Source organism: Macrobrachium rosenbergii, chromosome 9, assembly GCF_040412425.1.
Source record: "Macrobrachium rosenbergii isolate ZJJX-2024 chromosome 9, ASM4041242v1, whole genome shotgun sequence".
In the NCBI taxonomy this organism is placed as follows: domain Eukaryota; kingdom Metazoa; phylum Arthropoda; class Malacostraca; order Decapoda; family Palaemonidae; genus Macrobrachium; species Macrobrachium rosenbergii.
In genome coordinates, this window is record NC_089749.1 from 50,759,348 (window position 1) to 50,775,069 (window position 15,722).

General features: G+C 35.3%; 1 protein-coding gene across 1 annotated transcript in view; it reads right to left on the bottom strand.

Annotated features, from left to right (window-relative positions):
- Window positions 1–1,797: 1,797 nt before the first annotated feature.
- Window positions 1,798–15,722, bottom strand: part of LOC136841982 (uncharacterized) — a 35,155-nt gene continuing 21,230 nt past the window's right edge. The window contains exons 3-7 of the mRNA XM_067109386.1: window positions 13,016–13,135; window positions 3,975–4,223; window positions 3,670–3,786; window positions 3,191–3,386; window positions 1,798–1,978 (exon numbers count right to left, since the gene is read on the bottom strand). Coding sequence (XP_066965487.1) covers window positions 1,798–1,978; window positions 3,191–3,386; window positions 3,670–3,786; window positions 3,975–4,223; window positions 13,016–13,135 — 863 coding nt within the window. The remainder of the gene's footprint in view (window positions 1,979–3,190; window positions 3,387–3,669; window positions 3,787–3,974; window positions 4,224–13,015; window positions 13,136–15,722) is intronic.

Here is a 15,722-nt window from a genome sequence, read left to right on the forward strand (position 1 = left end):
GAATCTGCTGTTCCAGGAGTAGCTATTTTTGCTTCTGCAAGAGCACCAGTCCAACCACTGTCTTTCAAGAGATCACCCAGAATTTTGAATGCTGCCATTTCTATATGCAGCCTTCCAAACATAATAACCATATCACCATACTGCAATGGCCAATCCCATTGGATTTGCCTAGCAATTGCAAATAGTGGCTGATCAACTGCTAGAACTGGGATTTGGCCAGGACTGCGAAACTGTGTGGTTGCTCTTGCAATATCCATGGCATGTTTTATCATTGCAACTGAATTACCTGCCTCTTGAAAAAGAGGCAACCTTGATGACAAGCTTCTTTCAAATGGGGCCTGTCGCTTCTGAGAAGCGTGATGTGCTGCCCAAGATATGGACATAGCATTTTCACTCCTGTCCGATACTTTGAAAGCACAACCTGTTGGTGTCCTGCACTTCCACTGGATGAAGGAGGGGATTCTCAAGTTTAAAGTGAGCAGGAGGTACATTTGTGTAATATTCAGGAAGAGAAGGTACTTTTTTTTTTTTTTTTTTTTACTTTGTTCCACTTTGGATGATTTGGGCCAAGTTTCTGTCCTAATCCTTTTCATCAGTGCTTGGATGCTGAAACAAAGATATGCCTGTCCCATGTAAGGATGTTTGTGCAGTTGTAGTGCTTGGATTATGGTCCAGATTGTCAACAGCACAAGTTGTAAAGAGCCCTTTCTTAGTGTAGTGGGATAAAACCTTAGTTTTACAGACCACTGAGCTGATTAACAGCTCTCCTAGGGACAAACTACTACTTCCTCCACAGCCCTTGTTACAACTGCTTTTCCTAACCCTTTAGTCAATTCCAGAACCCTATCATAGCTGATGCTGATTCCATGGTGATGGGATGTATCAATTAATTGACGCGTCCTGGTTTTTGCAAAGACCAGGAGACCAATATATACTGGAAACAGAGGTTCTCTTGACTTGGAATGTATGGAGAATGTAGAAGATGCTGGATTCTTATGACAGTTGAAGTGCAAAAGTTGTGCTAAAGTTAGATCAGTAGATGATGTTCCATATTTACGTTGGGATTTTATATCGTCACTGTTTTGTAGCACACTTACAAATTCCAACAAACTTGGTGGCACAGATTCTCTTCTAGTGTCTGCTGTTAAGGTTCAATCAAATTCTATCTCATGTTCAAGCATCTGTTTCCTCAATATCTTAGCTGCTTTGGCCACGATTAGTGCATCCTTGTAGTCACATGCCATGGCTAGGGCTTCTCCCATTTTCCTTTTGTAGGCAAACCAAATTTCTCTTCCCTTTTTAAAGTCCTCCAGTCCTGGGATGCAGGCAAGTATCTGTTCTTTCGACCATGTTTGGTGCACAAAGGAAGCATCAACATTTAGCTGTTCCAGTCTTTGTTTGTACAAATCATAAAGTTCTACCATTGTAAAATAGCAGCACCCATCTATAGTCAACTGCTTGTCTCTTATGTACATCTCAAGCTCAGCAAAAGCATGGGCACATGCCTCTTATCTGTACTGCACATAATCATCTCCAATTTTCTGGGAATTTAGCTAGGCCCTTTCCCAGTTGTACACACCTGTCAGACAAGATGGGTGATACATATGGTCCTGAGAAACAATATCTCCAGAACTAAGCTTGGCCAAAGTTTCTCATCTAGTAGGTTGGCGGCACATCGTTGCAGTTTTTCACGTAAAGGCAATGTCATGGCCAATTGTAAATCTTTGATTGGTGCTGGTTGGTCACAAATAAAGCATATTCCTTCTTTTTTGAGTGTTAGATTCTTCTGCATCGTCTTCATCTGCCTTGTCTACTACGTGTGTATTTTGCTGATGGGGCATCATCATCATCCTTTGTCTTACACAATGACTTCCTTTTCCTCTTTAGTTTTGCTGTTTCGAACTTCAGCGTATATGATTCATGATATGTTGCTTTGTTATTTTCAAAGGTCTGCAGAATTCTGTCACCTTCATCAAGCCTTTTGGGGTGAAATGGTATAGGCATTGCATTTAACTTATAGAATTCAGGAATGTTTGTAGCAGGGGTAACATAGCCAGCACCAGATGCATCAACTAGTCTTTCATGTGTTTCCTCTTGGCACAAGCAACAAAGCTTCCAGTTGGTCATACTATCTCCCTTCAGGACAGACGTTGACCTCCAAGATTGTCCTGCCATTGCTTTTGTTCTATAGCCGAGGGTTTATCCTTTTACCACCTATATAACATATATGCACTCTCAGATATGGGCTACAACTAGGCTCAGATATGTCATAATCCTACCCCTAGCCCAATCATTCATCCAATGCTATTGAATTCCCATGTGATCTGTACACCATCTAGAAGACTAAAGCCCCATCTTCCTTGGCTCGGCTCTCCCATGCTGGTACATCCTGCCAATTCAGGTGCAGCTGTTTAACTTTGAAGTGGGGCTAGCTAAACAGCATTAAGCTTATTACCCATTTTTTTCTAAATGAGGATGAAAATTAATTAACTGGGGATTAATTGATTTCTAACCTACAAAAAATGAACTGATCAGACTGAAGTTACCCCCAATCCATGCATTATCCGACCTTTAGCCTCATACATGAGCGTAAGTACCAATTTTTGGCATTTTGGCAGACATTTTTGATATAGTTACAGCCATCTTGGATATTTCTATGCAGAGAAATGATGTATCTACATATATAAAGGCTTGTTTTTAATATTTTAATATAAACTGGGATTGACTTAGGATTTGAATGTGATTAATCAATTGAATACCAGTATTCAAATACCCACAGGACGTCCTTATGAAAAACCTGTCGGCCATCTTGGAAAATGGCAAAATTTTGTGTGGCCGGAGGTTGATAATGAGACCAAGGGACAAGAAGAATAGTTGAGCCAAGTTTCATGCTTGTATCACCACTTGCTCTTTTCCCCTATTTTTTGTAGTTACCCGCTCAACTATATTTTAAGAAAATATGATAAAAGCTTGTCAGCTTAAGAAAAGGACACAGTGAGCTGCTTACACCTGACTTAGAAGTGAGTGAACTTCATGACAGCATCCAGTTTAAAAGCTAGAAGTGACTGTAAGAAACAACTTAACAGATAATGAATTTGCTAAATGCAATACTGCATGAGGGAAATATAAAACAGCAATGCCTAAATGCAAATACTACTGGCTAAGGAAAAATTCACACCAAGTAATTTACTCACAGTCAGGGATTACAACACCAGTTGAGACCCAGTTGTTTCGAGAAGCACATGTTACTTCTTGGCAGTCAGCCATGAATCTTGTTCTTGTTTCATTTACTTTATACCAGGATTTGAACTGACTATTTTGATAAGAGTCATAATCATATTCATTGTAATTATTATATTGGAAATCAGTGTCAGGATTCCAACAGCCTGGAAAAAATAAATTTTATTTCAGGTTTTGAATATCTGAAAATGAAAATATACAGTAATGTGACCAAAAAAGGGCCTCTTAATACAGAGATGAAATTGGGACAAAATATTGCTGTGGGAAGTCAAGTGCAAGTATCACTGCTGTGCTGTCAGTCAATTTGACCAAGATAAAGGCTTCATATTCTTATGCCAAAACCTTTCACACATCCTCCTTGTTTCTCTTTCCAGCTCCTTAAAAAAGATTACTTTCATTTAGTTATTTGTACATCTAGAAGAAACTCACATTTTGGGTCTGTGTAGTCTGTCTGCAGCCAGCTTCCATTTAAACAGACGTAGCCAATGCAATCATCCTTGTAAATTGGTAGACCATGATGGTACCATGTCATGTTGTATTCACAGCCTGAAAGGGCAACAATTGAACGACTTACGAAAACCTTGAGGTTAGAAACATCAGTGGTCTCCTTTACTATCAAAATTGCTTTAACGACCACCAAGCTGCTTAGTGTGGGTTGAAGGTCAGTAAAGGTGAAGCTCAAAAATAAATGGCAAAAACTGTTATCAAATGTCTAGAAATGGTCAAGTACTTACAGTCCTCCTTGATTTCTTCAGTGATGTTTAAGGTGTTTCGGCCTGTACACACATATCTTCGGCATACCGAATCATACAATGAGTTATTGAGGGATGCGTAGTAAGTATTGTAATGGTCGCTATTGTAGTACTCATTTTGCCACTTAGCATTTTCATACCACCAGCGGAATCGATACCTAGTTAATGTACCTGCGTAGCCATAGCTCCAACCCCAGTAGTACCAGTCATTATTAGACCAAGCACTGCAGCCTATCAAATTATGAGATAAAATTTGTAAAAGTTGTATTATATATATACACTATATATATATATATATATACATATATATATATATATATATATATATATATATATATATATATATATATATATACATACAGTCATACCTCAAAATTACGCGAGGTTAGGTTCCGGAGCCCTCGTGCAAGGTGAATTTTTGCGTAAGTTTGGCATGGTCTTTAAAAATGGTAATAAATGTTTATTTCAAAGTTTAAGTACTAAATATGCTTACAAAGTATTAAGCTAACTTTTAAATGAACTAAAGTTAGTGTAATTTTATTTAAAATTTAGCTTATTACTTTTAAAGAAGGAATACAGTAAATGGTTGACATAAAAATTGAGTACTGCACAGTTTCACAATAGCGCATTTACAGTAGGTGCGTATGTATACTAATGTTACCCTTAATTCATGGGATGCCGTTTTCTTTGTCACTTAGAGTAAAAGCCGTTTTCTTTGCGTCACTAGGCAAAACGTCGTGTCAGTCAACAAAAGTACAATTCCATAAAATATCGAAAACATGTACATAATGTTCGTAGAAGGTAGTACAGTACAGGTAAAATTCAATCAATTTAAAATTATATACTGTACAGGTAATGACAAATGAGAGAGAAGCCGTTTTCTTTGTGTCACTGGGCAAAACGTCGTGTCAGTCAACAAAAGTACAATTCCATAAAATATCGAAAACATGTACATAATGTTCGTAGAAGGTAGTACAGTGCAGGTAAAATTCAATCAATTTAAAATTATATACTGTACAGGTAATGACGAATGAGAGAGAGAGAGAGAGAGAGAGAGAGAGAGAGAGAGAGATACTGTAATAAAGTAACTGTACTGCTTTTGTATCGTATTTATGCGCAAATATATAAATACAAATTGTCCATTCTGATTTTACACCTAAAAACACGAAAACTTAAAAATTAAACACACTTTCTACAGGGGTATCATCTTTGAAAAATGCAGTAACGAAGGGTATCACATCTTGTAAAAGTACACCAACTGAACGTGCTGTAATTACATGCACATACAGATTGCACCAGCACTTTTCTCAGGGGTGAACAGAGTAATTTTCAAAGAATGACACTTATACAACTCTTAGTTACATCTCTGATATTACATTAACCAATTCATTTTATCAAATGAACGCGACTGAACAACCTCATCTCAAGGTCATGTAAAGTCCTTGTGACAGAGACTTTGCAAATGGGCATAATACTTGTATGATATTTATGTACAGAAATATAAATTTACCATATCGATTTTACAGTTAAAAGCATGAAAACTTATAAATGTACTTCAAAACATTAAACAAGCATTTTCTGCAGGGGTATCATCTTTGAGAAGTGCAGCAACTTTGCAAATGGGTATCACATCTTGCAAAAGTACACTAACTGAATGTGCTGAAATTACCTTTGCATCATATTTATGCATGTAAAAAAATAAAAATAATATATTTTCGATACAGATTTTACACATGAAAGCATGAAATGCATTTTTCATAGAGATTTTAAACATGAAAGCATGAAATGCATTTGTCATAGAGATTTTGCACATTAAAACATGAAATGCATTTTTCATACAGATTTTACACATAAAAGCGTGAAATACATTTTTCATACACATTTTACAAATAAAAAGAATGAAATGCATTTTTCATACAGATTTTACATAAAAGCATGAAAAACTTGTAAATTACTTCAAAAATTAAACACCCACTTCTGCAGGATTTCGAGAATTTCGTGTGTGTGTGAAAAAATCGCGTATGCCCATTAGTTAGGTTCCAGTGAAAAGTTTGTGTGTGTGTGAATTCTTGCAACTCAATCGTGTAAGATCGAAGTATTATTATATATATATATATATATATATATATATATATATATATATATATATGTACATATATATATATATATATATATATATATATATATATATATATATATATATATATATATATATATATATTATATATATATGTATATATATATATATATGTACATATATATATATATATATATATATATATATATATATATATATGTACATATATATATATATATATATATATATATATATAATATATATATATATATATATATATATATATATATATATATATATATATATGTACATATATATATATATATATATATATATATATATATATATATATATGTACATATATATATATATATATATATATATATATATATATATATATATATATATATATATATATATAATGTATATATATATATATATATATATATATATATATATATATATATATATATATATATATATATATATATATATGTACATATATATATATATATATATATATATATATATATATATATATATATATATATATATATATATATATATATATATATATATATATATGTACATATATATATATATATATATACATATATACAGTATATTATATATACATATATATACAGGCAGTCGGTTAATGGCAGTCCCCTGTTAACAGCGATTAGGTTTTATGGCGCTTGTCTAGCGACGAAAATCGGCATCTTCCGGTGCCGAAAATCGCCGATTTCTGCTTATCGGCACCAATACATACCCAACAGAGCTGCTGATAACCGAAAATTGCGCTTTTCGGCGCCAATAACCGCCAAAAATTGCCGAAAAAGTGCCGAAATTGCTGATTTTCGGTTAGCAGCGATTTTCGGTTATCATCACACCCTCAGAAACAGAACCCCGCTGATAACTAGGGACTGCTTGTATGTACATACGTAGACAACCACGAGAGAAGAAATTAAAGACCAGGTACCAAGCACTTTCGTGTATTGCGACACATTTTCTTTAGGGTACCCTGAAGAAGTGTACGCAGTACATGAAAGCACTTGGTACCTGGTCTTTAATTTTCACCTCTCATGCGGTTGTCTATGTATACATTTCTCACGTGCAATTTGGTAACTTATTGACTTATTGCATATATATATATATATATATATATATATATATATATATATATATATATATATATATATATATATATATATATATATCAATCACAGTATTAGCATAACCACTATTTGTCTAAAAAGGAATTATTCTTTTGGTCTCCCAAAGTTCCATTTGACAAACCAATTAATATCAAAGAAACATCATACTTGGTCTTGTCCAGACAAGTGCAAGAGGGACCTTTTCCTTGCCTATAGCATTTACCCAGTTTCCCTGTTGCCCTTCTCACAAAGATGTGGCAACAGCATGCAGTTTGGCCAAGATCCCCATTACTTTGGTCTGGTGAAAGAGTTGCATGCTCCTATAACCAGTCTGAAATATTTCAGCATTTGCAGTGCTATACTTACGCAATGTTGCAGTAGGCTGCTGAGGAAAGCTAAGTGATAGTCTTATTCCGACTCATTCAGAATAGGTATAGCATTTCAAATTGTAAAGTGATCGTATAGCCTAAACGGTTTGAAATGTACTAACCTAATCGTAGCTAAGTCTTATGCTACGACACCCAAGTTACTTCAACTATATTATTCTAACTCACACTGAAAACCATATTGCGTTGTGTATACAGTATTATCCAAGACATAAATGGTGCAAACTTAATGTTAATTTAAATGGCGCATTCAATATTCTTAACCTGAATTGAGATTGGCATGGGCACAATCTTTACTTCGTAATCCTCGTCCAAAGGACACTCCAAGAAATTCTCCTTACATTTAGATATTCATATCTCTTAAAAGTGAATTTGAAGGCACCGACAACCATGGCAGAATCTCCTGAGTCCTTCCTAGGTACAGCTACACTGCACCAGAGCTGTAACGAGACTGACGTCACGATCGTCATTGACCAACACCAAACGTTCGGCTAACAACCAAACCAACAAACAACCAACAACCGATACTTAAACACTATTACATGTATACTTACAGTTAAATACATGAAACAGCCAAACCCAATGCTTTTCACAACTGAATACAAATACAACAAAACATATCCTTCTACATAATACGCATTTCCACTTTACAAATTTTCCTTAAAAATTTACAACATTTAGGCATAACTGTTAAATTTGGCTAGCTAGTGTATCCTCAAGGAGGGGACTTTGGCTTAGGTTACTCTGGCTATGTCATGCCTTCCACATTTGCTGTCAGCTTTGGCAAATTTTAAAACTCAGTAATTAGCTATTTTATTACTGGAAATCATTTGTCAATGGTTTTGCATTATATGTAGATCATTTTTGTTTATGGGGTAAAAAGTTAAATTTATTTTTGTTAAACTTCTCGGTTACAAAATTATAACTGATTTGCAGTTCGCCCTATGTATTTACCTAACAGCTTAGTTGTAAACTCAGTGCCCCTTTTTTCCTTTTTATGAATAATTTAAGAAACACGTGAATTAATTTCTTTCCCCAGTTATCTTCACTATCTTGTAATGGAAAATGAGTTTAGGTGGACCTACTCTTAACTATGTATTACTCCTCCAGATAGGGATGTAACAACTTTTTTGATAAGACATAAAAGTGGCTCCTCCTTTGCAGGTTGTAGCAGATATTATCTAGTTCTGGTTATTGATATTAAACTAAAGCTTTTATGATATATTAGTTACTAGTGTAATAATACAAATCTTAAGTCCCAACTCACTGCAAAAATTGAGGGTAAGTTGAAGTGTATACCATCCAATATAATATAGGTGGTATTTTCAATGGTTTGTTAGGCTATTTTGAACTGCATAGGAACACGTTCCATTTAGTACTAAATATATAGTCAATAATAACTCAAAATACAACATCAATTAATACATCTTATTTATACAGTATTTAATTTAATTTTGTTATGCTAGCATTCATCATAAAAATGTGCTAGTCTACATGTTACAATACTCCTGAAACTCAAATTGAGCATACAAGAATGACATGATCTTGTACAAAAACTTGGTAACTGTTTTAAAAGTAGTACCTGACAATTTAACTTTATATGTGGTATTTAAAATGAGATTTGCAAGGCCACCACAAAAATAGAGTACCAAACCATTACAATGCTGTATTATTACTACAGTACCTTAATCAGATTTCAAGGTGTATATAACCCATTTCTTATGATAGGCATGGTTTTTTCTTGGCGGGCTAGGGATTTCTCTTTTATTTGTTAATATATTAAACCAGCTGAACCTTGTAATGGTACCCCTAGTTTAGTCATGATGGAAAGGGATGACACCAATAATTATATTATCACTAATAGAAGGTAACCCATAGAATCTGTCTTTTACCCAGTTGTCACTTGAAACTGTCTTTACAGTCCGTACCAGTGCGCATTCCACTTAATGGGTATACATATGCAGCTTGCTAAACCCAAAGGTTGCTTTCGCCACTGCAAACTGCTTAATCCAATGTTTGCCACTGGGACAGCACGTACCACTTGCCATAAACAGCCCTCTGTGTATAAAGTTGAGTTTAGGTAGCTGTCATACATATGCAAAGTAAGCAACATGCTCCTGGCAGTGAACCAGCTAACCTTTTGAATCCAAAGTTTCAGGGGAAATGTAGGGGGAAGGAGAGTACATCTTCTTGACAGAGCTCGGGAGAGAGTATTCTCCCTCCACAAAAAAAAAGGCATTCAACAGGTAGCCTCCCTCGTTAATTGGCTAATTAGGGGAGCCATCAAAGAAGAGCACCTATGAAACCTGAGAGGTGCAGTCAACAGACTCCAGTCAAAAGATATCCTGATAAACTGTAACAAGTCCCACCTCACACTCAATATGTGTTTTGTGTGGGTGAGACTTTGCTGGGATATCCTTCGCTATCAGTTGTCTTCTTAGCCAGACTCAAACTAGAGAGAGGGAGTACCTACAAAGATTCCTTACGCAATCTGGATTTTTCTAGAAGTTAGGTAGCTGGGAAGGTACTCCATCTATGGATTTTGTCTGTGCTTTTCCATCTATGGATTCTGTCAGTGGCCCTGAAAGGGAACTCCTGTAAAATAGGTCAAACTGACTTCACTGTTTGTTTGGTTAGTAACATAAATGGATGCCTCCTTGACAGGGTGGGAAGGCCATTTGGAGGGTCGTCAAGTAGCGGGAAGATCACCTGCTGTAGAAAAGTGTCAAATCAACTTCCTGGAGCTGATAGCTGTCTTCAAGTATCGAAACCTCCAAATGAGGACTCAGATTTTGTTGGTCCGAGACAATTTGACAGGGATGACTTGTATCAAGAGGTTGGGGTTCCGGCTCAGCCACTCTAAATGTAGTCATGCTGTCTAACCAATAGATGGCTCGGGCAAAGAAGTGACACTTGTCAGCAACCACCTTGTGGGGCTCCTTAATGTAATAACAGACAGAAGCTCCTTTCAAATAACTGTTCACGTGTATCTGCATCTGTAGGTGGATCTGTTTGCCACAAAAGAAAGTCATCAACTTCCAGTGTTACTGCCTCCAAACCTGGCCAGTCAGGCAATGGCAAGAGATGCATTTCTACAATTCTGGAATAAATGAAGGACATTCTATCTTCTTCTCCATTGTCCCAGGTTTCAAAGGTTCTGAACACAATGCTGTCTTTCAGTGGAGCTGCCTACCTAATGGCCCCAGATTGGCCAAAGAGTCATTGTTCCTGTTCAACAACAGGCAGAAAAATCAGTCTTAATGTTGTCTGCTTTTCTATCCAAGATAGGAAGAGGAAATGACATCTACACATTCTTCTTTCTGAGACATGGGCTTCACGTGTGAAATTTTAAAATATAGTCTACTGTAAAGAATATTCACCTAACATTGCTAAGTACCTGGAACAGAGAAGGTCATTATGTAATAACTTGTGTCTCTACCATAGGCAGTTTTTTCATCTGGGTCATTGGGATTTTGTCACCTCAGTTTTTTGTAAGCTGCTTTGAGGACGAAACACCAGCTACACTAAAAGACAGGTTTTGATGAAGAAAACCTATTTTTGGCAGCCCCTGTGAATCTTCAAACCCACCCACTTTCCCTGACAAAAAGGGTTTGAAGATTCACAGGGGCTACCAAAATAGGTCTTCAAACCCACTCACCTTCCCTGACAAAAAGGGTTTGAAGATTCACAGGGGGTACCAAAATAGGTCTTCAAACCCACCCACTTTCCCGAACAAAAAGGGTTTGAAGATTCACAGGGGCTACCAAAATAGGTCTTCAAATCCACCCACTTTCCCTGACAAAAGGGTTTGAAGATTCACAGGGGCTACCAAAATAGGTCTTTGAACCCACTCTCTTTCCCTGACAAAAAGGGTTTGAAGATTCACAGGGGTTACCAAAATAGGTCTTCAAACCCATCCACTTTCCCTGACAAAAAGGGTTTGACGATTCACAGGGGTTAGCAAAATAGGTCTTCAAACCACCCACTTTCCCTGACAAAAAAAAAAATTCCTCATTGACGGGTGGGTACCGTTTCAGCTAGCACTCTGCTGGCCCCGCGTTCGATTCTCCAACCAGCCAATGAAGAATTAGAGGAATTTATTTCTGGTGACAGAAATTCATTTCCCGCTATAATGTGGTTCCGATTCCACAATAAGCTGTAGGTCCCATTGCTAGGTAACCAATTGGTTCTTAGCCACATAAAATAAATCTAATTCTTCAGGCCAGCCCTAGGAGAGCTGTTAATCAGCTCAGTGGTCTGGTTAAACTAAGGTACACTTTAACTGAGAAAAAGGCATGCAAATTTGTGGTGTGTTTACTTTCACAGACATAGCAAGTACTGGGGATCTTGGCTGAGCTGTGCACAGCTGGCATTTGTGTGAGGAGTATGAATGGAAAACTCAGTAAATGCCGTAGGCAAGGGAAAGGGCCCTCTTGCCTTAAATCCTTTTATACTTTATCACTTTAAAATCCAAGTCAGTATTCAGGCCAAGACCAACCAAAGGAGTAACTCCTTTGAGGACTCACAGTGGCCACCAAAATAGAGTTTTTCCTTTGTCAAACTTGTATTATATATATATATATATATATATATATATATATATATATATATTATATATATATATATATATATATATATATATATATATATATATATATATATATATATATATATATATATATATATATATATATATATATATATATATATATATATATATATATATATATATATATATATATATATATATATATATATATATATATATATATATATATATATATATATATATATATATATATATATATATATATATATATATATATATATATATATATATATATATATATATATATATATATATATATATGTGTGTGTGTGTGTGTGTGTGTGTGTCTGTGTGGAAATATTATACATATATACAGTATAAATATTATACAAATATACATATATACAGTATACACAGTATATTTTTCTCTGAAACTCAGAAAATTAGAATTACTTATCACTTAGAGAACTTTATCAGAAGATTGGCTATGCATTTCTAAGTCTAAATATGAGCTAGTAATAAATGAATAATACTTTCATGAAAATGTAAACAATTCAAAAAGTGTAGATCTCTGCTTTTGTTCTGACAATGTCTATCCTGAAAAGATGCTGTTTGTTAAATGGACTGTATAGAATAAGCCACTATCACAAACCATGGGATGACACTTATTTTTTCAAAGATCACTGAAAAATACCTATGTTCTGAAGGAACATACTGCTTGCATATTCTTCAACTTCTTAAATACCCAATTTTTGTGCGCTCTTTGATTTCCATGGACTTGGATGACACAAAATGTAAACAGCACTAGGCTCCCTTCCTTTATGTAGTCACGATTCTGTTCATTAATTACTTACAGTATGGGTCCGAGTACTCTACTAATTGCACCCAGTTACCGGCTGAGCAGACTTGTGCTGAGCAACCCTCCGTGTACAGTGGATAACCATGATGGTACCAATCCCCATTGTGAAAACAACCTGGAAGAACCAATAGGTGAATTAAATGAAGTAATGTCAGTGTTGGCAAAAAACAACAGTAAATAATGTGAGTAATAATTGTGAAGGAAGTTGAAAATTTATATATATATATATATATATATATATATATATATATATATATATATATATATATATATATATATATATATATATATATATATATATATATATATATATATAATATATATATATAAATATAATTATATATATATATAATATATATATATATATATATATATATATATATATATATATATATATATATATATATATATATATATATATATATATATATACAGTATATATATATGTCTGTATTATGTATATATTATATATATATAAAGTATATAGATATAGATGTACAGGCAGTCCTCGCTTCTTGGTGGCATTGGCTAACTGCATTCCAGTTTTACAGCGCTTGGCTAACAACGTTAACCAGATTTTTGGCGGCAGTAAGCGATTTTCGGCGTTAGTAAGCGGTTTATCATTGTCATTAAGCAGTTTATCGATGTCGGTAAGTAGTTTATCGGCACCGATAAGCAGTTTGCGTGCTTACGTGGTCGTAAACGCCATTCATTACCATAATTATCAGCAATTTCAGTTAACAGCGAGTTTCAGTTAGTGGCACACGGCCAGGAATGGAACCCCCACTGTTAACCAGGTAAGGCCCATAAAACACTGTTTGAACGTTGCAACCATATATTTCGAGCACTTCCTTCTGTGCCCCTGTTCACTGGTAAAATATGGACAGATGAAATGTTACAAGGGTATATATACAAAGTATATGTAGGTGTGGCATTAAGTCTTCGATGGTATGCGGGTGACCGTTTCCTAAGAAGGAGGGAAAAATAAACAATTCCCTAGTGGTTTTTGGCCTCATTAACTCCCGTTTGGTGACGTGTCTGGTGGTCGTGTTCCCTGGAACACCTTCTTCAGAAGAGGTCTGAGGATTAAGGCGTCGATGTCGTCCGAATTCCAATGTCCTCCTGACAAGTTCATATTGTTGGTTTGATTGATGATAGCAGATTCCAGCATCTTTGTTTTGTATGGACAGCCACTTTCGAAAACCAGCTCCGCCCTGCTCCAATTTATGGAATGGCCTGTATCTCTGATATGTAGGAAAATCCCTGAACTCTCCGAAGCATACCGTACTGATCTTCTGTGCTCTATTAATCTTTGCTGCTCGGAATCTTGTAAACTCCGGCTTCTTCCCCTTTTTTATTTAAGTATACATTAATGAGCGAGCTCTCGATGCATTTGGGATAATGGAAAATAAAAGGATTTTTAGACCCGAGTTGTTCGGTGGCTTTTTGGATGTTTTCGTCATACGGAAGGTTTTTTTAGTTGTTAAAGTCTATTTGTCTGTTGTGAGTGGGACCTCTGTAGTATATTTTATTCGCTTTGTTAATAGCCCTCTTGATAATGTGTGGTGGATAGAACAGTTGCGTTAGATGTTTGCAACTGCTCTATCCCCGAATTTGTGGGGGATGCATACCACACACACCCCCCCCCACAAATAGCTAGAACCCGTGAATACTTAGAACCCTTCAAAAAACACTTAGAACTGCCTATTTTGATAGTTCAAACACACAAAAAAACTAAAAATGCTTATATGAGTATTATCCTACTCATGATGGGGTTAGGTTCCAAAAAACCCATTGTTCGTTGGGAAAAACATTTCTCGAATATAGCCTAGCCTACACTAGGGTATTCAGTACCATGTATACGTATATGGTAGCCTAGCCTACACTATAAAGTACAAGCAGTCCCCGGTTAAAGGCAGGCTCAGTTAACGGCGATCCAGTTTTACGGCGCTTGTCTAGCGACAAAAATTGGCAATTTTGGCGCCAAAATCGCCAATTTCTGCATATCGGCGCTGATGCATACCTAACAGAGGCACAGATAACCGAAAATCGCCGATTTTCGGTTAGCGGCAATTTTTGGTTATCATCACACCCTCAGAATGGAACCCCCATGAATAACCAGGGCCTGCCTGTATACTCTATACATACACAGTATAGTAATTATTAATATCAGCTAATTCTGGAGGCTCATGTACAGTGACTTATAATAATTCAATACATAAAGAAATTGAATAACAAACAAGAATTAGCGTAGCCTACACCATGGTATATCTTATACGGTAGCCTACCTACATTATACTGTATTCTATATTCGCATATCGTATTATACAAAGATCAACATAACGAATATGCCTCTTTTCCATGGATCTTTTAATATGTTATGCCTTAATTCACTGTATCCAGTAATATTGTATATATTCTTATATTGCTTTTGTATTATAAACTGCGATCATAGCGATCAATGTTCTGGTTTGGAAATCATTTACGAGGTGTTTATTTTGCCATGTTTAACTCAGTTCAGAGTGCTTTTCTTGCTTCTAGTTAGCATAAATGAATCTCTAGATACTTTATTTATATGGGTCATGGTTACTTTTCGTTATACTGTACGAAGTATTTTTAAGTCGAAATATAACTTAAATATGTCTCGTTGTGAAATTAATTTAGCTATTTTTCCATTAATAGATGACGGCTGTTTTGGAGCG